The sequence below is a fragment of the Mustela nivalis genome, assembly GCF_964662115.1.
Source record: "Mustela nivalis genome assembly, chromosome: 3".
Taxonomy (NCBI): domain Eukaryota; kingdom Metazoa; phylum Chordata; class Mammalia; order Carnivora; family Mustelidae; genus Mustela; species Mustela nivalis.
Window position 1 is genome coordinate 106,173,424 of NC_139022.1, and position 21,905 is coordinate 106,195,328.

Below are 21,905 nucleotides of genomic sequence, written 5' to 3' on the forward strand. Positions count from 1 at the left end.
AACCAGCTTGTAAGCTCTTTGGCCTTCTGTTCATGTATGATTTGTGTTCTAGCTCCCTGGCACACCCATTGCATCGACAGAGTTAGATAGTCAGTGAGGCTGAATTGTAGGAATGCAGTTGTAGAGAATGATCACAATATTTGAACATACTCGCTCATGAGTTTTACATTATGTTAAGCCTGTGCCTGCCTCCGTTCTCTGTATCTGCTAGTTGTGCAGACCTGACCTCATTCACATACACATCACTGTATTCTTGATTTTGTCACTATGTTACATCTGTATTTTACCTTTTCATGTAAAAAAGCCCAGTTTTCTTTGTACCCAGAAAGGAAAGAACCAGAGAGGGGAGACAGGAGCAACAGTAAGAGCAGCTAGAGGACAGCTACCTATGAAAAATATATAAGTAGGAATAAATGCTCGTTCTTGAACACAAAGTTCAGTGAAGGAGCATATTCTTCACCCCCCCCCCCCCACCTTTTTAAGCCATTCGGTGTAGTAATTAGATCTAGCTTTTGTTATGAAGACATGCATGAATTTACCAGCAGAGGGCACCAGTTGCAGGTTGGCGATTCTCGGAGAGAGGAAGGAATTCTTAAAGATCCTGAAAGATGCGTGTTTCCCATGTACTTACTGTGTGAAGCACCCTGCTTGCTGCTATAGTTGGTCTGGTTTTTCAAAGAAAACCTACTTCCCCTACTTTGGGGTCCAGTGGTGTGCCTCTAGGTTTCCTCAAGACCAGTGTTTGGTTGTAGAGAATGATCACAATATTTGAACATACTCGCTCATGAGTTTTACATTATGTTAAGCCTGTGCCTGCCTCCGTTCTCTGTATCTGCTAGTTGTGCAGACCTGACCTCATTCACATACACATCACTGTATTCTTGATTTTGTCACTATGTTACATCTGTATTTTACCTTTTCATGTAAAAAAGCCCAGTTTTCTTTGTACCCAGAAAGGAAAGAACCTGTTAAGCCTGATTGGTAAGCTAAGGGACCAGAGGAGTCTAGAGTGAAAGACTCTGTAACAGTAAGTGTTTGGAAGCTTTGGATACCAGTCTATATTAATATCTTTAGGAGGTTCAAATGCTGTTGTTCCCCTTTTCCCGGTGAAGTGAAAGGGGCATTAGGCCTGGCATCTGAGAATCTGGTTGCACATCCCACTTGGCTTCCTACTTGCCAGGGTGATCTTAAGCTAGTTGCTTTTTTTTCTCTCAGCCTCAGTTGGCTTATCTCTAAAATGGAGGTAGTTCCTGCTGTGCACAGTAGTTAATAGTGGGTTTTGAGATCCGGCAGACCTGAGTTCGAACCTATGGGGCCGTGGTCAAGTCATTTTACTCATATCCTTTGTTTCCTCACTTATATGTATGTATGTGTGTTCTGGTGGACTTATATCTATCTGATTACTTTTTAAAATAAGATATACCTGTTTATCTCATTCACCAATTTCTCCTTCCCCCAACTCCTGGTTCTGACAACGACCAATCTGTTCTCTGTATTTAAGAGCTTGCTTGTTTTTTTTCTTTTTTTTTTTAAATTCACATGTAGGAGAGATCATATGGTATCTGTCTTTATGTGATTTATTTCACTTGTCACAATGCCCTTGAGGTCCACCAATGTTGTCACAAATGGCAAAAATCTCATTTTTTATGGCTGAATAATACTCCATTGTGTGTATGTATATGTATGTATACCAGAATTTCTTTATGCATTCATCCATTGATGGACACTTAGCAACACTTTCTGTACCTTGGCTGTTGTGAATAATGGTGCATTGAACATGGGGTTACAGATATGTAGTTATCTTTTTGAGTTAGTGTTTCTATTTTCTTCAGGAGTAGAATTGGTGGATCATATGGTAGCTCCATTTTTTATTTTTTTGAGGAATATCCGTACTGTTTGCCATAGTGTCTATACCAATTTACATTCCAACCAACAGCGAATAAGGGTTCCTTTATCTCCACTTTCACCAACCTTTGTTATTTCTTGTCTTTTTGATACTCGCCATCCTAACAGGTGTGAGGTGATATCTCATTATGATTTTGATTTGTATTTCCCTGATGGTGAGTGATGTTGAGCATCTTTTCATGTACCCTTTGGGCTGCTATTGGTGTCAGATTTCTTTTTTAAGATTTTATATATTAGAGAGAGAGAGAGAGAGCGCACAGGGGAAGGGGCGGAGAGGAAGAGAGAGTATCTCAGGCAGACTCCACACAGAGTCCGGAGCTTGAGGAGGGCTCAATTCCATAACCCTGAGGTCATGACCTGAGCCGAAATCAAGAGTTGGATGTTCGGGGCACCTGGGTGGCTCAGTGGGTTAAAGCCTCTGCCTTCGGCATGGGTCATGATCCCAGGGTCCTGGGATCGAGCCCCGCATTGGGCTCTCTGCTTAGTGGGGAGCCTGCTTCCCCCTCTCTCTGTCTCTGCCTGCCTCTCTGCCCACTTATGGTCTCTGTCTATCAAATAAATAAATAAAATTAAAAAGAAAATAAGAGTTGGATGTTCAACCAACTGAGCCATCCAGATGCCTCTGGTGTCAGATTTTAAAAAAATCATTGCCAATACCTGTATCAAGAATCTTACTGCTTATGTTGTCTTCCAGGAGTTTTATTATCTTAGGGGTTATGTTCAAGTTTTTAATCCATTTTGAGTTGATTTTTTGTGTATGGTGTCAGATACTTGTCCAGTTTTATTCTTTTGCATGTGGCTGTCCAGTTTTCTCTACACCATTTATCTAAGGGACTGTCCTTTTTCCCATTCTATATTCTTGACTCTTTGTTCTAAGTTGATTGACCATATATGCTTCAGTTTATTTCTAGGCCCTCTGTTCTGTTCTGTTGGATTATGTGTGTGTCTTTTTTGTTTTTGTTTTTGTTTTTTTTTTTTTGCCAATACCATATTGTTTTAATTGCTATAGCTTTTATAAGATAGTTTGAAATCAGGGAGCATGATGCTTCCACCTTTGTTCTGTCTCAAGATTACTTTGCCTATCTGGGATAGTTCCAGACACAATTTAGGATCATTTGTTATATTTCTTTGAAAAATGCTATTGGGGGGCGCCTGGGTGGCTCAGTGGGTTAAAGCCTCTGCTTTCAGCTCAGGTCATGATCTCAGGGTCCTGAGATCGAGCCCCGCATCAGGCTCTCTGCTCAACAGGGAGCCTGCTTCCTCCTCTCTCTCTGCCTGCTTCTCTCCCTACTTATGATCTCTGTCAAATAAATAAATAAAATCTTTAGAAAAATGCTATTGGAATTTTCACAGGTATTGCATTGAATCTATAGATTGCTTCAGGTAGTATGGACATTTTAATGACATTAGTTCTTCTAATCGTGAGCCTAGATATTTTTCCATTTCGTTGTCTTTTTTTAAATTACTTTTGTTACTATCTTTTGGTTTTCAGTATATAGGCCTTTCACCTCCTTGGTTTAATTTATTCCTAGGTATTTCTTTTTGGATAGAGTTGTAAATGGAATAGTTGTTTTTATTTCTCTTTCTGATAGTTCATTATTAGTATATAGAAATGCAATAGATTTTTGTATATTGATTTTCTATCTGCAACTTTACTGAATTTGTTTGTTATAACATAGGAAGTCTTCCAAATGCATTTTATGAGGGCAAAATTACCCTGATACTAAAACCAGACAGGGATACCACAAGAAAATTAGAACATAGATGAACATAGATGCAAAAATACTGAACAAAATATTAGGAAACTGAAGTCAACAATACATTAAAAGGATCATACATTGTGATCAAGTGGGATTTGTTCCAGTTTGCAAACATAGATCAATATCTGCAAATCAGTCACTGTTAAATCCCACATCAACCAAATGAAGGATAAAAATTACATGATCATCTCAGTAGATGCAGAAAACACATTTGCCAAAACTCAGTGTCCATTTATGATAAAAACTCTCCACGAATTATGTATAGAAGAGATGTACCTAAACATGATAGAGGACATAAATGCCAAGCCCATAACTAACATCATACTGCGTGGTGAAAAGCTGAAAACTTTTCCTCTAAGATCAGGAAGAAGACAAGGATGTCCACTCTCACCACTTTTATTCAGTATAGTACTGGAAGTCCTTGCTATAGCACTCAGACAAGAAAAAGAAATAAAAGGGATTGAAATTATAAAGGAAGAAGTAAAACTGTCACTATTTGCAGGTGAGATGGAATTATATATAGAAAACTCTAAAGCCTGTCAGTTTTTTGACAAACTGTAAACAAATTCAGGGGTGCCTGGGTGGCTTACTTAGTTGGTTAAGTGTCCACCTGTGGCTCAGGTCATGATCTTGGGGTCCTGGGATTGAGCCCCACGTCAGGCTCTCTGCTTAGCTGGGAGTCTGCTTCTCCCTCTCACTCTCCCTCTGTGCCCTCTCTCTTTCAAATAAATAAAATCTTTAAAAAAAATAAACCAATTCAGTAAAATTTCAAGGTATGAAATCCATCTACAAAAATCTCTTGTGTTTCTGTAGGCCTCACATTTAAAACAGGGATAATGGCTCATTCTCATAGGTTTGCTGTGATGATTAAATGAGAAGGGTACCTATAAAGCCTTGAGTGCAGAGTCTAGTCCCAAATGAATAGTCCAGGGTTGGAAGCTGCTATTACTTTTCAAGGCATGTACTCTTAAGTTAAAGGTGATGAGGGACATGAAACACATTGTAAGTTTTAAAGTGAGACGCAAGTGCCATTTATGATTATCCTCTTAAAACTATGTGTTCTTTGGCCTTCAGAGGAGGAGTCCTGAGGGAAGCCACGTATTCCTTGGGATAAGGTGCTGTTCTGTTTATCTTTTGACTTCTCTGAGCTTACAAGTTCCTTTTCAGTTTCCTCCTGGCTTCCTGGGGCAGCTTGAACAGCTTGAGGGGGAAATCTACTACTTAGGTAGTCCAGAATCTCAGGGGAAGTTCTGGTGATACAGATGTGGGTGGGCCTTAATTTAGCTCTGGTTTTGCTTAGTTCTTGGTGGCCTGTTGGTAGTGGGGATCATTGGCGATGTGGACATGGCTCCAGGGGAGGCCTGGGTCCACGTTTCTGGCACAAGGTACCTTGGAAGACTTTCTTCTTGACCTGAGAGCCGAAGACTCATGGAGCTGTAGTTTGGTAACATCAGCATAGGCCATGAAATGAACTGCTGCCAATGGTTCCTGGGCCTTCATTGCAGGCAGCGCTGTCTGCTGAGTCCTCTATATACTTTTCTTACTGAGACCTCAGGATACTTGAGGGTCAGTACTATTATTGTCTTCTTTTTGCACTTGAGGAAATTGAGACTTAAATAGTGTTTTGCCCAGAGTCGTGTTTCTGGTAAGTACATTTGGATCCTGGTCTTTCTCATTCTGATGGTTTGAGCTATTCATTGTTCTAAGTGCGTAAGGGTCACCTGTGAAGTTCATTGAAATTCTTGCTTCTTGGGCCCCAATTCTATAGGTTTGAGGGTGTTTTGTTTTCTGTAGTGTTTTTGTTTCCCCAGATTTATTGAGATATAATTGATGTAAGATAAAATATACCCATTTTAAGTGTCTGGTTTGATGAAACAGTAGCTGTGTACAGTCATCTAAGTATCCTTGCGGTCAAGATGTGAAACATTTCCATAACCCTAAGAAGTTTCACTGCCCTTTTTGACCTCCTGACGTGTACAGTTTTAGATGTCTAGGCAGATGGTTCTGATGTGCAGGGAGGTGTAGGGACCACTGTACTGTGTTATAGTGCCTGCAAATGTGAGAAACCAAATGCCTGAAAGAGAGGATGAAAGTGTCAAAAAAGTTACTTAAAAGAATGGCTGGCTTATCAAAAAGAATGAAATAGTGCCATTTGCAACAATGTGGATGGAACTAGAGGGTATTATGCTAAACAAAATAATTCAGTCAGAGAAAGACAACTGTCATATGATCTCACTCATATGTGGAATTTAAGAAACAAAATAGGATCATGGGGGAAGATTGGAAAAAATAAAACAAGATAAATTAGGGAGACAAACCCTAAGAGACTCCTTTTTTTTTTTTTTTTTAAAGATTTTATTTATATGACAGAGATCACATGTACGTGGAGAGGCAGGCAGAGAGAGAGGGAAGCAGGCTCCCTGCTGAGCAGAGAGCCCAACGTGGGGCTCCATCCCAGGACCCTGTGACCATGACCTGAGCCGAAAGGAGAGGCTTTAACCCACTGAGTCACCCAGGTGCCCCAGAGGCTCTTGATCTTAGGAAACAGACTGAGGGTTGTTGGAGGGGAGGGAAGTGGGGGGATGGAGTTAACTGTGTGATGGAATGCATTGGGTGTTACTTGCAGCTGATGAATTAATGACCTCTACCTGTCAAACCAGTACATTATATGTTGATTACTTGAATTTAAATTAAAAAAAAAAAAAAAAGGAAGAGTTGGCTTTACTGTCTCTAGATAAGCTCTTCTCTTCTGGCTCCATGGGGAGAGATGGTGTGTGAAGACCAAACTGGGTAGACCAGTTAAAAGCAAAAACAAAAGCAAAAACCAGTTTCTTTTCCTAACATGGTTTCTTCCTGAGCCACATAAAGCTGAAGAATTCTGTACCAGCTTGGTGTGCATGGCTGGTTGATTGCTTTGGGATGGAGAGTTGGGGCCACTAGGTGCTATTGGTAAGCTGTGGAAGAAGCCTTGGGTGTGGGATGGAGGCCTGGGAAGTGGGGGTTAGACACCACTGCTGTCAGTCCAAGGATGGGGCTTCTTCCCACGCAGACCCCACTTTGCTTCTGTTGATTTTCTCCTGCCTCAAGAATCCAATAGCATCTCTTCATCTGAAGTTCAGTCAGACAATTAAGCTCAAAGCAAATGAGTTCAGACTGTGGCCCAGAGAACATTTGGATAATAAAGTAGAAAATGTAAAATATGGCTCTGAAATTAGAGTGGATGAGGGTGGGAACTTTGAGGAATCTACAGACTTGGATTCTTGACTCAACTGTGCCCCTGGTTTTGGTAGGTGACCTTTTCTAAGTGTTCTCTGTTCTGTGTGCCTCCATGGATAGAGTGAGTTGTTAATAAAACATGTAGGTGGTAGTGGTATGTTTTCAGCACAGACACTGTAGTTACATCGGTTAGCACAGCAAAAGTAGGTTGCGAAGGAAATGCTATAAAATTTTTATACTGGCTGTCAAATAAAATCTGTATATCCTCAGCCTCAAGTATTTCCTTTTCTGACCTCCTTTTTCTTTTCTCTCTGGTTTGTTAGATGTGACATTTCCCCCCTTTCCTGTATGGTGAAGTGGTGAATGAAGGTATAAAGTCATAAAAGAGAGACTTATCCTATTCTCATGTCCCTTTTACGAATCACTCAGTCGTCTTCCTGGTGGATGCCTGCACTCTGGCACGGATTCTGGGATTCAGTTTCCTTATTTGTGGTGTTCAGCTTCTCCTGATCCCTGTGATTCACCTCAAGAGGAAATATCTGGAGCAGAGCCACAAGGCTGATTAGAGGAGGAAGGGACGGATGGAGAAAGATACGAGGGGTATTGTTGTGGAGAAGTGGTCATCTGGGGCCGGAGGGTGTAAATAAAATAACCCAGACCTCTTCTCGTTTGAGAGTTTGAGGAGTGCCCCCATCTGAGAGGACCCTGAGTTGTCTGTAGGAGGTGATCATTGAGCATAACATCTTACCGTTTTGAGTTCAGGAGGCTATAAAGATTCAGTGACTCTTAGTTTCTGGCACCTCAGTGTTCCCCCACCCCCCGTTTGTTCCACTGTTTCAAGGCTTTGTAGCAGTGAAGAAATTTAACAGGTTCAAATTCTAAAAATCATAGATTTCATGATCATCTCTCCTACTTTTACATTATGTTATCCTCCCTGAAGCCCCCTACAAAATATTAGAGGCCAGTCAAAACTACTTCGTAAGCATTCCTACAGATGAATAAGAAAAACAGAGCATTTAAGACATTTTCAGAATCATGTGATTTTTGGAGCTGAAAGGAACTCTGGACCGATCCTGTGTTAGGGATGAAGGGCTGAGGTTCTGAGTAGGAAGAATACTTGCTGCAAATCACTCAGCTAGCCAGGAGTAGTACACATCCTGAAAATCCCAGGTGTGACATGGATGGTTTGAGAATAGAGATGCTCATGTATGGTTTTTGAGGCATTAAGCAAGCTTCTGAACCCATTTCTATGGCTAACCAATCGGCCACCAGGGACTGATGGCTTCAGTTTCCTCTAAGCCTCTTGGCTATGGTTAGGAGACCCAGACTGACCTTGTGCCTTTCCAAGATGGTATTTTAGAGTTAAGTAAGTCTAAATCGAGGCTCAGCAGCTGGAGATTACAGGGTATGAGACATCTCTGGCTGGAGATGAGGGTTCATTGGGAGTCTTACTAGTTGGAGCCACAGCTGAAGTTAAAATTTCAGTGCTTTTGGAAGGGATTTTAAGGCCGTGCTATGAAATTTGCGGTCTTTCAGTACGGCATAGGGAAATCACTGTGTGCAGTGTTCATTGTCATGGCTTTGCTGCGATCGTCTTTGGCCCCTTGAGGCAAAAGGCGGTTTGTTTCAGTTTCACCTCGTCTCCTTTATGAAATTTCTCTCAGCATTCTCAGTTATATCAGGCTCTTCTCCCCTAACTTCTCTCCATCTGTCAGACTCTCAGAGCTACTGTAGATTTTGTGAGGAGGAATTGGAACGTGAGCTGTGACCTACAAGCCAATTTCCCCAGGTGGATAAACTCCACTACAGGCCACAGAGGGGCCTCCTCATTCCAGTAATCTGGCCAGGCTGACGGACTTGTAGCTTGTGGGGGCTGGGGAGGGGGCGGGGGCCAGTATTTCTTGGGCCGCTAAGGAACTGCCTGAACCTTCACAGTGCAGGCACAGGAGGCGGGAGCCCCTGGGGTGATCTCGTCGCCTGTGCTGGGGATGCCTGGGCAGATGTGGAGGCAGCTGGAAAGGTGGCACCGCACTTGGATCGCTGGAGCCGCGCTGTTCCTAGGAGACGGAGGAGCAGCAAGCCTGCGGGGGAGGGGGAGCAAGTGGGTTGCTGCTTTTAGCAGCTGAAAGGGCTGCAGGGAGCTCTGGGTAAGACATTTTCTGCTGCTGCTGCTGCTGCTTCTGCGGTAGAAGCTGCTGGGAGTAAGTCAGAGGAAGGAGGATCGAGAGGGAGGAGGCTTCGTTTGCAGCCATGCTGAATCACTGTTGCTGATCAGATCTCCTGTTGGTTGGCGGGGAGAACGGAGAACAGAGCTAGGATCTCCGGGTGCATGCACAGTTCAGCGGCTGCCACCCCAGCTGGGCCTCGCACAATGGACGGTGAAAGGTATGTATGGAATAAGTGTGTGTTGTGGTATGTGTGTGCGCTTGTGAACGTGTGCTTGTGGTGCAGCTACCAGCTTTTATATCTGCATTGGCGAGGCAGGGTTGGAAGACCTGGACACTGATGGATCCCAGTGGGCGGTGGAGTCAGAGGAGGGAGCCCCTTTTTCCAGAGATCTGGCTTCTGCAAAGGCAGGTCTGGGTGTGCTGGGCAGTGGGGCCGCCTGAAAGAAGGGACTTTCTGGCTGGTGTTTGGGGATAGTTTTAGCATGGGCTGAATCAGGATTGCCTTTCTCAGACTGTTTCAAGGAGGCGTTTCCCTTTCTTGGGTACTTTCCGGGGGGTAGTTTTTCTTTGGTGAGGGGTTTCTGATGTCACAGCAGGGTTGGCCTGGCAGGGACTGCTTTCATTTTCACACCAAAGTGCTCAAATCTTAAGCGATCCATGCTCTTGTCTATCCTAAAAGGATGTATGTGCGTGTGTGTGTGTATGTGTGTGTGTGTGTGTGTGTGTGTGCCTGTATACACACACAAGTTCAAATAAGAAGGAGAGAAACCCATTCAGATGACAGTTGCTCGGAACTGACTCTCATTTTCATTGAAAAGTTTATGAATGATCCTGGAATGTATGCTCTAGAGGAACTCTTGCTTTTTCTATCAGGAATTGCTTATGACATAGGAAATCCAACGAAGGGAATTGGAGTACTTCTGTTGAGCTGGATCTAACTAGCGAGAGTTTATTTTCTGGCAGGCACACGCATGTACGTTTTCAACTATTATCCGAGGACCTGATTCTTTGATTTCGGAGGTGTTCAATGCAGTGAGGGGGCGGGTCATTCCTCTGTGCTAAAACGTCTCCTTTTGCCATGTCAGCCTCTTCAAGTTCTGTGGGTCTGCGGCTGGTGAAGAGCCCGAGGCTTGCCATTTTCCTTGAGGGGAGGGTGATGGCAGGAGGCCTTAGGCAGGGAGGGGTGAGGTGTGGCCCTGCACCACTGAGGGGAGGGCTGCTGCTCTGCGTTGTCTTGTCGGTTTGATGCAGATGATAACTGGTAGGTGAAATGATAACCGGTGTGCGTAACTCAGCACTGGAGAGGACCTCAGTAAACACTTTCCTTTACCCATACTGGCTTGACGTCTGCATCTCATGCGGCAGGGAGTTGCCATTAACATCTCTAGACCCTGTTAGAATTAGCGTGGCGGTGGGGTGTCTTCCGGTCTGAAGAGGCCCTAGACACTGCGTTACTTGCTATGACTGCCACAGGATGAGTCTGGGACTTTTAGTGTGAGTGTGCTGCTGATGCAGCTTCTGCTTCCGTGCTGTCTGCAACAGGAGCTTGGATGTTGGACTCCATGGGGCCTACTGGGCAGCAGAGCATCTGAGGGCCTATCTCCTAGGCTGGGTGCGGGAGGGGGGTGGTCCTCACCTTCTGTTGGTCTGATACCTAGCAGAAGGGCAGGGGTGATGTGAATGGCGCTTTAGGAATTTTGGATCAGGCCGATTTGCTTGACTGGTGGCATGTTGGGCCTGAAAGGTCCTTGTGAGTTGAGCCGTAGCAGATCAAAGTACTGCTTCCTGAACATTTTGGGGCATCTGCTGTGTTCCTGCCCTCTTTTCAGAAACGTAATGATCCTTTGCCCTCTAGGAGATCTCTTGTTCTTCGACACTCTGGTGGCTTTCTGCTGGGATGGCTGATGTCCTGGCCTTTATGACCCCTGAATTTTGTTTTTCCTCTGCCAGAGACAGAATAGGCAAGAAATCCAAACTGAGCAGCGTCCAGTGTTCACCACGTCGCCCATCTCAGTACCTTTTGTTCCCAGCTTACCACGGCAGACATTCACGTCTTTTGAAATCTGGCCCCGTCTGCATTCCCTCTGCTCACCCATACCCCCGCGCTGGGCAGTGTTTTTGGTCTCTTTTGTGACCATCCGTCCTGTATACTGCTCCATCCAGTCCCAGATCCTTCATTCCCAGAGTTCCTTTTACCTGGAATGCCTTTCCCTTCTTCTTTTCTGAAACTTCTCCATCTAACAAGGCTGTTTTGAAACCCTAGTTCTAGGTGATGTTCTTCTGAATTCTAGTCTCTCCAGTTTGTAGCCATAGTTGGATACTGAATCATGCCCCCTCCAACCCCCCGATGTTTTTCTGATTTGTTTTGTATATCTTTCCAGTCCCCAAACTCAGAGACGGGTCCTGGAGGGTAAGGAGCATGCCCGTACTTCTGCATACTCCTCACTCATTGCTGTGTGCTGCGTGCGGAGTAGGGACTGCGTAATTATTTGGCAATTAGCTGATAACTTTTGCTGGAAAGTCTGATAACTAAGAAGAAAGTTGGTCAGAGAGGAGATTGAAACCTTCGGCCAGTAGGTTCGTCTTTGGCTACTGGCCTTATTATCTCAGCACGGGTCATTGACCTGGTGGAATGCTTTGTAGGCGGAGAACAGGGGAAGCGGCCTTGTTTTACAAGTTCCCTGGGAAACCTAGGGCCCAAGAAGCAGAGTGACTGGCCTAGGATCACATGTCAAACCTCCAGCGACTGGAGGAATCCTGAATCTGTGCTTGGTCCACGCTTAACCTGCTGCAGCTTAATTGGGGCTGTTTTTAAGCATTAACATTTTTTCAGCCAAGGGATTTTTAACGAACAGTTTCTTTCTTTGCCATGAGGGTATGAAAATAACTTCTCCCTTAAATGGCTCTTAATCGAAAGCATGGGATTTAGAGTAACATAGACGTTGCCGTGAATCTGCTTCGCAAACCGTGTGACCTTGAGTATGTCCCTTTTTTTTCCCCCCACAAATAATTCTTCTCTCTGGTATAAAGGGAGTAGTAACAGTATCTGTACCTCACCGAACTGGTGTCATGATCAAATGAGGTAATGCCTAGAAAGCACCTAGTAAAATTTTTGTGGCACAGCCTGAGTTCTAGGTAAATGGTACTTGTTACCCCTCACGTTCATCTATTGCCCTGTTGTACCCCATGTGTCCTGCTGGGATTCTAACTGAGGCTTATTTTAAGGACTTTCTATATTTACCATCTGAAGCAGACTACGTGGGACTTTTCCCATGAGAGAATTGGGGAGGGTTTGTCAGGCCCATTCTCTTGCTTCTACCTGAGCCATCCATCTCCTCATAGTGAGATACCACACAGGGCTTGGCATTTCCTCTGCCAGGGTTCCCCGACACCTACCTTAATCCTCCTTTTTACAGACATCCTGAGGCATCTGGATGCCTTGGTGGTTCGGAATCATGAACCGGATACGCTTTTGTTTAGCCAGAGTGTCAAGAAGAACCTATGAATTTGCACTCACCTTTGCCGTGTCCCCCAAGCTGTCCTGCTCTCTAAAGAACCTGCTGATGCTAAGATTGCCATCAGCCTTTGTGAAAAATCAGCAGAAGATGGCTCTGCTTTCTGTTTTGTGAAGAAGAAGGGCCTCTGGCTCTCAGCCACTCCAGTGATAAATTGTGTGTGTGTATCGGCCTGTGTGTTTGTAGAGCAGATAGACAGTGAAAATGGCAGTTGCTCTTGCAATTAAGATTATATTTTCAGGGAAATCAGCCTTGTGGGCTAAGTAGCCTTATTTATACTCCAGACATGGATGGTGGTGATAGTTGCACAACAGCATGAATGTACTTAATGCTGCTGAACCACACACTCAAAAGTGGCTAAAGTGGAACATGTCATGTTAAGTATATTGCCACAATTAAAAAAAATTTTTTTCTAGGGGCGCCTGGCTGGCTCAGTCAGTAGAGCATGCAACTCTTGATCTTGGGGCTGTGAGTTTGAGCCCTACGTGGCATGTAGAAATTACTTAAAAATAAAATCTTTTTTTTTTTTTTTAAGATTTTATTTATTTATTTTATTTATTTATTTGGCAGAAAGGGGGAACAGGATCGGAGGAGGGAGAGGCAGACTCCCTGCTGAGCAGGGAGCCCAAGGTGGGGCTTGATCCTAGGACCCTGGGATCATGACCTGAGGTGAAGGCAGATGCTTAATTGACTGAGCCACCCAGGCACCCCTAAAAATAAAATCTTAAAAAACATTTTTTTTTCCAGGCACAGTGTCTGGCATATCTGCAAGATTTGTGGAGAGCAACAATTTTAGGAGGAAGCATCATAAAAAGGGGAAGTTAGTTGTCCATTTTTCTTAAAATTATGGTTTCCTTCACCAGAAGCAATGGGGTGCACCTGCTTGAGAGGATCACTGTGTGTCCAGCACTGTCACATGATTTGGTGGGAGCAATTCTCAGAATGGCTCATTCTTACTAAGGAGAACTTGTTCTGGACTTCAGGAGCTTCAGAGCCAGAAGAGATTTTTTTTCACCCTTGATCGATGAAGTGAAAGATCATATTTCTTGAGAAGACATGACTTAGCTGATATTCTCTAAATGCTGAGGTTTGCACTCCAGGTAAAATGCTAGCAAGACCCAGGGAAGAGCCAGTATTGAGCCCTCTCGCCCTCTCGCCCTCTCGCCTTTTCTCTCTTCCATGGTATGTCCTTAAGTCCTCTCCCATCTCTAGTAGTCATGGATAGAGACTTTTGTAGACATTTTTGGACAACACTGCTGCCTGAAGCAGATGTGCATTTCAGCCATGATAATTGAAACCAAATTTTCCATTTTGGAAATATTTATTGGTGAGGTAAGATTTGTTTTTGTTTTTGTTTTTGTTTTTAACTGCAAAAAGCAAAGTGAGTGAAGCCTCTTGATTTCCCCATACCCAGATTTGGGTTTTCAGGATTTTGCTTGCCAAGTTTTAGATTGTTCAGACAGAGGCAGGCAAGAACATTTTGGGGTAAGTTTTCTAAAGTGAGGGCTTTATTTGATGAAATTTGCCTTTGTAGAAGTGACCTAATTCTTTTCAGTGCTGTATGAACCCTAAAACTAGGTTAGAGTGAAAAGAGCATTAATAAGTGATAATGAAAAATAACTTGAACATACTTTATTCTTTGGCTTTTTCCTGTTAAATAAGTTCAGTTGTTCTTAAGCTAGAAATCTGTAACTTTTATTATCTTTGAGGATTTTCAACCTCTTAGCACAATTCCCCTAGACTTTTCTTTTTAACTAACGAAAGTCTGTCATAGCCTCTGTCAAAACCACACGTGGTAGAAGAGCTCAGCTCTCCTGTTCAATTTGAGTAGAAGCTTGGCTCCCAAAATGCCACAGAACAAGGGGTGTTTTTCTCTTAGTCTTCCTCTCTCTTTGTCTCATTCTGACAAGTGTTTCTGTTATGTTTTGCATTTTTACACAGCCCATGTGAGAGACATCACCCCCCACCCCAGCCTGAAATGCCACCCCCGCCCTGGGTTTTGAAGGAAACTGCCTATGAATTGAGCTCTTAGGAATGTGATTAGCAACATATAGATATTCTTTAGCTGGTTTAGCAAGGACCACATAGTAGGAAGGGCAGCAGCTGCTCACCAGTTTGTTGAATCAGGATGGACTTATGTGAGGATTCCAAGTTCACTACCATTAATGATACCAACTCTAATACAGACTGCAGTTTCCCTGCAGTCAGTGGAGGGAAGTAGTGCCATTTCACAGGTCCTGCAGGGTTTAGTCCTTTTCATTTGGCCTGGCTGGGCTGCATAGTGAAGAACCTCAGAGAGTGGGGTGTAAGTAAAGATTGAGCTCGCTCAGCCAGATAGACTGTGGGCATTGTCCCAAGTCAATGAACATTGCTATTAAGGACATAGGCCTTGGAGTTGCATAGACCTGGGTTTGAGTGTTAATTCTCCACTTAGTAATTATGTAGGACTTTGAGACAAGTTTAATCTCAGTGCTTAAGAAGATAATAGGGTTTTTTTTTTTAATAGATTCTATTAACTTATTTGAGAGAGAGAGAACACAAGCAGGGAGAGCAGCAAGCAGAGGAAAGGGAGAAGCAGGCTCCCTGCAGAGCAGGGAGCCCAGTGTGGGGGTCGATCCCAGGACCCTGGCCTGAGCAAAGGCAGACAATTAACCAACTGAGCCACCCAGGCGCCCCAAGATAAAATGAGATCATGGAGGCTGAGTGCTTTACCATATTATCCGCTTTCGGTAAATGCTGTTATTAATTGTTAGCCAGGAGCTACGACTTACAATATACATCTTTCGTGCATCTGTGTGGGCTGTTGCAGAGGCTCAGCCTGATGCTGTGGACAGAGGCAACATCACAGAAAGAGTATGGAGAATAATAGGGCTTTATAGCGGCCCATGTGTAGGTGGTGGTTCTTGATGACAGGACTGCACCATCGAGTCCCTGAATCCTGCTGCCTGGACGTCTTCAAGTGACAGGTCCTTTACTAGCCCAGAGGTGAAAATTCAGATTTGGTCATTTTGGCCTTGAACTTTAGGACTGGGGTAACTGCTAGATCTGTAGTTGGCCCAGAGCCCTGTTGGTATAGAAACGCCATTTCGTCACTGTCCCACTGCTGCCCAGATTGGAGACGCAGAGTCATGCTGATGAACTCTCCATGAGAACTGAAAGTACAGCAGTCAGAATGGCACCTGATTAATTTGCAGTGAAGACGGCTATTGTAAAGATGTTCCTGAGCACCTGCTACTGCTTCCTTGCTTCCTTCCTGAAGGAAGGAGGACCAAATTGATCAGAGGCTGCATAGTGAGCTAGGGACTGAGTTATGGCATTCAAATGTTTACAGGCTTCAAGCTTTAAAACATGCATCCGACCCGAGGCTGAACCAGGTCAGACCATGATGATTATTAAATCCTTTCTTTCCTAGATAGTGTGTGATGAACTGGATGGGGGGTTTCCTCTGTCTGGTTCTTCTTTTTCAGTTTCCCTTTCTAAATGACACTTTCTTTGTTGGGGGTTAGCACTTTGACATAGTCTTACTCTGACTCAGAGCTGTTCTGCCTTCTTTAGGTGACGTTGCCTCTCTTCTCTCTCTTCTGTAGCTTGAACATAATGTGCTTGGACTCTTTTTATGTGGCCCAGTGTCAGCCCACACCCTCTGACCTTCCTTTGCGTTTCTTGAAGACTTAGAGGGAATGCCGTTCCTAATGCTCAGCTCAGCAGCATTTCTCGGTCTCCCCTTTCCCGCACACTCTCTCATACTCTGGATCCTCTGGAGCTTCTCATTTGGCATATCCCCCAAATTCCCTGCGCAGTCGGCGGCTTAGAGGCTTTTCCATCTCCTGCCCTGCTACCATGCCCTCTCTTTTCTATTCCTTGCATGAATTTTCCTCAGCAAAGGAAGAGCCCAAGAACTGATACTGTAACTACCTACCTTCCTTCCTTCCTCTCTGCCTTCCTTCCTTCCTTCCTTCCTCTCCCTTCCTTCCCCTCCCCTTCCCTCCCTCCCTCTCACCCTTCCCCTTCCTTCCTTCCTTTCTCCCTGCATCCTCTTTATTCCATATCACTAATGCAGGGGACTAGACCAGCTAAGAAAGAACCCCACCCCCTTCTATGGGGGTACAAAGAGGGGACGTTGAGAGGGACAAAGCCATAATTATTTTAATGAGGTGAAGTGAGGAAAGACTGGAATAGTTGGTAGTTATATCTTATTTACTTACCTATCCAATCATTTACTCAGTGATTGTTTATTGAGCACCTGCCATGTGCCAGAGGCTCAGAATACAGAGGAGAATAAGACACCATCCTGGTTGTCATGGAGCTCAAAGTCTAGGGTTGGCGGTGGTATGCCGGAGCCAGCACTCACCATTGATAAGGGCTGCTTATTAAATTGTCAGGAATTTTGTGAGTCATTCTAAGAAGTATAGCCTTTATTAAAAATACATTCTATAACTTAAAAATAAATTATAAACAAGTATAATGAATACCCCAAACTCATCTCTTCCTAGTTATTTTACTATGGTCTATGCCTTTTAAATTATGTCTCTTGTGTCTCTGTGGTAAAAATACCGCATTGTGGTATAATGGTGTGGTGTTATCCATCTCTTTTTCACATGTTCAGTAAGATCATGTTGATAGCTTGAAATCTGCCACGGTGGGAGTATTGACACCATAGAAATTGGCAAATGTTACAAATCAGGGCGCTCTCTTCCTGGCAACTAACTGTTAAACATGTCCCAGCAACGTGCTATGTGGGAGAGACAGAAGAGTAAGAGGTAATTACAGTATTACATGGAGGAAAGCACTGAGTACTGTGGGAACACAGAAGGGAAATTAATCTAGTGGATAGTGGAGGGTGATAAGGAAGACTTCCAGCAAGAGACTAAGAATGAGTAGGGTAAGGCAAAGGAGCCTGGTATATTTAGACAGGTGCAAATATTTTAGGAGTTTGGTAGCAAGAAGTCTTCAGGGCAATGATAAGGTTCTGAAGGGCCAGGCTAGGTCTCTGAGATTTATTCTTTTTTTTTTTTTTTTAATAAACATATAGTGTATTATTAGCCCCAGTGGTACAGGTAGCCTCCCCAATGTCCATAACCCCACCACCCTCTCCCTACCCCCCCCTTCCCCCGGCAACCCTCAGTTTCTTTTGTGAGATTAAGAGTTCTGAGATTTAGGGTGCCTGGATGGCTCAGTGGGTTGAGCCGCTGCCTTTGGCTCGGGTCATGATCTCAGGGTCTTGGGATCGATCGAGTCCCGCATCGGGCTCTCTGCTCAGCGGGGAGCCTGCTTCCTCCTCTCTCTCTCTCTGCCTGCCTCTCTGCCTACTTGTGATGTCTCTCTGTCAAATAAATAAATAAAAAATCTTTAAAAAAAAAAAAAGATTTCTGAGATTTATTCTGAACCCAGTGAAGAACCAGTGGGAGGTTTCACACAGAACATCCGTTGCTCACACTGACATTCTGTAAAGGTCACTCTGGAGTCAGGGAGCAGGTTATCTTAGTGAGGCAGGCAAGGGATCATGATGGCCTGGCTGACTCTGAGAAGGTAATGGAGTGGGGACAGATTAAAGGAGCACTTGGGACTGTATGTGAGGGGTGTGAGAGAGAGGGGGAAGAGGTTACCAAGGAGGACATCCCAGTTTCTGCCTTGAATAGGTGAGTGGGTGGTTTGTTTTACCTCTGAGTACAAAAAGAAGAGTAACCTTGAGGATGAGTAGGGAGGGTAGAGAGCCTCATTTTGGATAGGATGAGTATGAGTTACTGTGCAAAATGTGAGGGATTTAAGGCAGACGTTGGATATGTGGATCTGGATGGTAAAGGACAAGGGTGGGCCAGAGAAAAGGCTGTAGGAGGTGGTGTGCTGAGAGGACCCAACATTCAGAAATTAGATATTTTTATACCTTCCGTGATTAATATTTTATGTGTATTGACTTATAGTTTAACTCTGAAAACTAACCCCACTTGTACTTTTTAAAATCATTAGCCTTGGAGCCATTGGTTGGGGCAAATTCTTCCACTCTGCTCTGCCGTCCATCACTTATAAGGACAAGTGCAGGGTTTTCATTATTAGACCATTTTGACAGGCCAGAAAGTGCAAAGAGCAATGCAACAGGAAGAGCAAGCCTTCCTGTTCACGGGTCAGGCTGGAGCTTGTTGTTAGTGCTTCCAAGATGGCCCTATTCCATATGTGTGAAACAGAACTAATAATGTCTGTCCACTGGGCTTTTAGGAGCTCAAATTAGTTCCTTGTCAGAAACCTTCAGTCATTCTTTAATCAGTACCAAATTACATATTTTTTCTGTTGGCTTTTAAGTTGCTTTACAATTTGAAGACAGTGTTTATAATGAATACTTGTGAGGTCTTTTTGTAATTTCTAGATTTATCCCAGGAATGCAAGTATTTTTTAGTTTTAAAAAATATATTAGTATCATTTGCCCCATTAAAATATTAAAGTGGAAAGGATGACTGGATGGCCCAGTCAGTTAAGTGTTTGTCTTCAGGTCAGGTTGTGATTCCAGGGTCCTGGGATTGAGTTCCACATTGGGTTCCTTGCTCAGTGGGGAGCCTGCTTCTCCATATGCCTGCTGCTCCTCCTGCTTGAGCGTGTCCTCTCTCTCTCTCTGAAAAATAAGGAAAATCTAAAAAAAAAAAAAAAAAAAGGATTAAAAGGAAAAATCCATGTGATCAGGTCATTAGATTCACAGAAATATTTGATAAAATTCAGTATAACTTTATGATTAAAAAGTAATAAAATACAAGGGAATTTTCTTAATTTGATTAAGGTCATCTGTAAAAATCCTACAACAAACATGCACAATGGGGAAACATTAGAAACATCATCTTTAAAATCAGGAAGATGATAAGAGTATTTGTTAGCACACTTTCTGTTCGACATTGTGTGGCCATCCTAGCAGCGCAAAATTTCTTTTTTTTTTTTTTTTAAGATTTTATTTATTTGACAGAAATCACAAATAGAGAGGCAGGCAGAGAGAGGGGAGAAAGCAGGCTCCCTGTGGAGCAGAGAGCCCCCGACGTGGGGCTTGATCCCAGGACCCCAGGACCATGACCTGAGCTGAAGGCAGAGGCTTTAACCCACTGAGCCACCCAGGCGCCCCCTTAAAAAGAAAATTAGAGGCCTAAACATTGGAAAGGAGGGGAAAAAAACCCCTCTATATATGCAGGTTAATAGGATTGCTTACATAGAACACCTTATTGACTCTTCAGACAAATAAAGAAATTAAGAACATTTGGTAAGGTGGCTGGATAGTTATTTGCAAAAATCAATTGCATTTTATAAACTGTAACAGTCAGAAAATACAGTTCAAAAAAGCACCATTGCTATTGTTAAAAAAGAACAAAAATTTTAGAGTACTTAATAACTTGAATCAAAAATGCATAAGGTCGTCATAGAAAAATATAAAGGTTTGACATTAAAGAAGATTAAATAAATGGAGAGAGATATTACATGTTCATGGATTGGAAGACATAATATCAGAAAGTATCAGTTCTGTCCTAATTGATCTATAAATTCAGTGTGGTTTCCATCAAAATCCTATGAGTCATTCATAGAACTTAACAAACTGATACTAAAATTTGGATGAAAGAGTAAAGAAACTGGAACAGTGAGGACATAGTTGAAGCATAATAATAGGATTGAGGACTTGCCCTGTCAGATATCGAGCCTTATAATGAAGTTACAGAAATAATGTAGACAGATAAATTGACCAAATGATATAACTTAGTCTGGAAATAGATCCCTGTATTTGGAACTTTGACATGTGACCTAAGGTGGTATGACAGGTAAGTGGGAAAAATAAGTATTCCGTAAGTGGAACGTATGGGAAAGAATTAGAACTGTATTTCACATCGTGACATAAAAATCCAACATCAGATAAAATAATCAAAAGCAAAAATGTTAAACTTTTAGTAGAAAATAGAAAATATCTTTTTGGCCTTGACATAAGGAAAGACACTGCCTTTTTTTTTTTTTTTTTTTAAATTTAGATTTTAGGTAGAGAACGGATAGTACAATATTGGTTTCAGGAGTAGAATTCAGTGGTTCATCCCTTACATACAACACCCAGTGCTCATCCCAACAAGTGCCCTTCTTAATGCCCATCTCCCATCTAGCCCATTCTCCACCTCCCTCCCTCTGTCAATCCTCAATTTGTTCTCTAAGAGTCTTCTATGACTTGATTTCCTCTCTCTTGTTTTTTTCTATTCCTCTTCCCTATATGTTCCCTTGTTTTGAAAGGCACTGACTGTAAAAGAAATAATGCTTGTAAAATTTCTCATATGAAATATTTTATCTTACCGAGTGCTCCTTCACCTTGACCATATCTTCTTCATGTTTTTGAGATCATTTTTTTTTTTTTTTTTTTGCCTCCTTAAGGATATCATTCTAATCATCTGCCTTTGTGCATGTCTTGCTATTTATCTTCCTGTGCTCAGGTAACTTCCTTGCCTCCAGAATTTGAATAGTCCCAAAGTTCAGATGACTGTGGCCTTACATTTGCATGCTGAACTAAGTGGGGGAAGGAAGCCAAAGGAGGAGTCTGTCATGGTCAGACAAACTATAGGTCTTGCATGCTGGTATTTGATTTTTGTTTTTTGTTGTTGTTGTTGTTAAAGTTTTTTTTTTTTTTAAATCAGATTGAGAGAGAGAGAGAGAGAGGGCATAAGCAGGGGGACCAGCAGGCAGAGGGAGAAGCAGGCTGTCTGTTGAGGAGGGAGCCCAATATAGAACTTGATCTCAGGACCCTGGGATCATGACTTGAGCCAAAGGCAGACGCTTAACTGACTGAGCCACCCAGGCGTCCCTGCCGGTTGTATTTGAATGTTTTAATAGTTACAAATTTCACTGTAAGATATGTAGAGATTACTAGGTCTCTGGAACATTCTCTTAACTACAGAAGCCCCTTTCCTGAGCCAGTTTGCAAGTCTAGGTGGTTGCCTAGAAGGAGGCACACCAGGCAAAGGCAAAGCAAAGTATCTTTAACTAGAGTTCGAGTGAACTGTGAGTCCCTAAATCTACGCAAGTGGAGAAGGTTCTGTTTTCCTCTTAGAACAGACACATCTCTAAGGTCCTGGACTTGATCTTGGAGCTGAAAAGTTTCATTAGTTTAGGGGGAAAGAAGTCCTTTTTTTGTGCTAATTTTTTTAAAAAAGTACTTTTTTAAGCCAAATTTTTATACCCCATCCCACCTCCCATAAAGCTGAGACTTACTGCTCAGGAGTAGTTGGGCATCTAGTTGACATCCCATAGGGATTTGAATGTTTTGTCTTCAGTACAGAGGACTTTAAGGTTATGAATGACTCGTTAGTCCCCACCTGCTCACTTCGCCCACACAACTAAAC

The 21,905-nt window shown here is 43.1% G+C and overlaps 1 protein-coding gene across 13 annotated transcripts in view; it reads left to right on the top strand.

Moving 5' to 3' along the window:
- KLHL3 (kelch like family member 3) overlaps positions 1 to 21,905 on the top strand; it is a 293,373-nt gene that overhangs the window by 170,927 nt on the left and 100,541 nt on the right. For 2 of the 13 annotated variants that reach the window (XM_082725540.1, XM_082725542.1), the window contains exon 1: positions 13,428 to 13,664. The exons of 8 other annotated variants lie outside the window; for them this stretch is intronic. Coding sequence is in view for 2 of the 5 variants with exons in the window: in XM_082725545.1 (XP_082581671.1) it covers positions 9,211 to 9,266 (56 nt within the window). In the remaining 3 variants the exon portion in view is untranslated. Of the gene's footprint in view, positions 1 to 8,515; positions 9,267 to 13,427; positions 13,665 to 21,905 lie in introns of those variants that run through there. 3 more of the 13 variants (XM_082725545.1, XM_082725541.1, XM_082725546.1) reach the window with 3 other exon arrangements.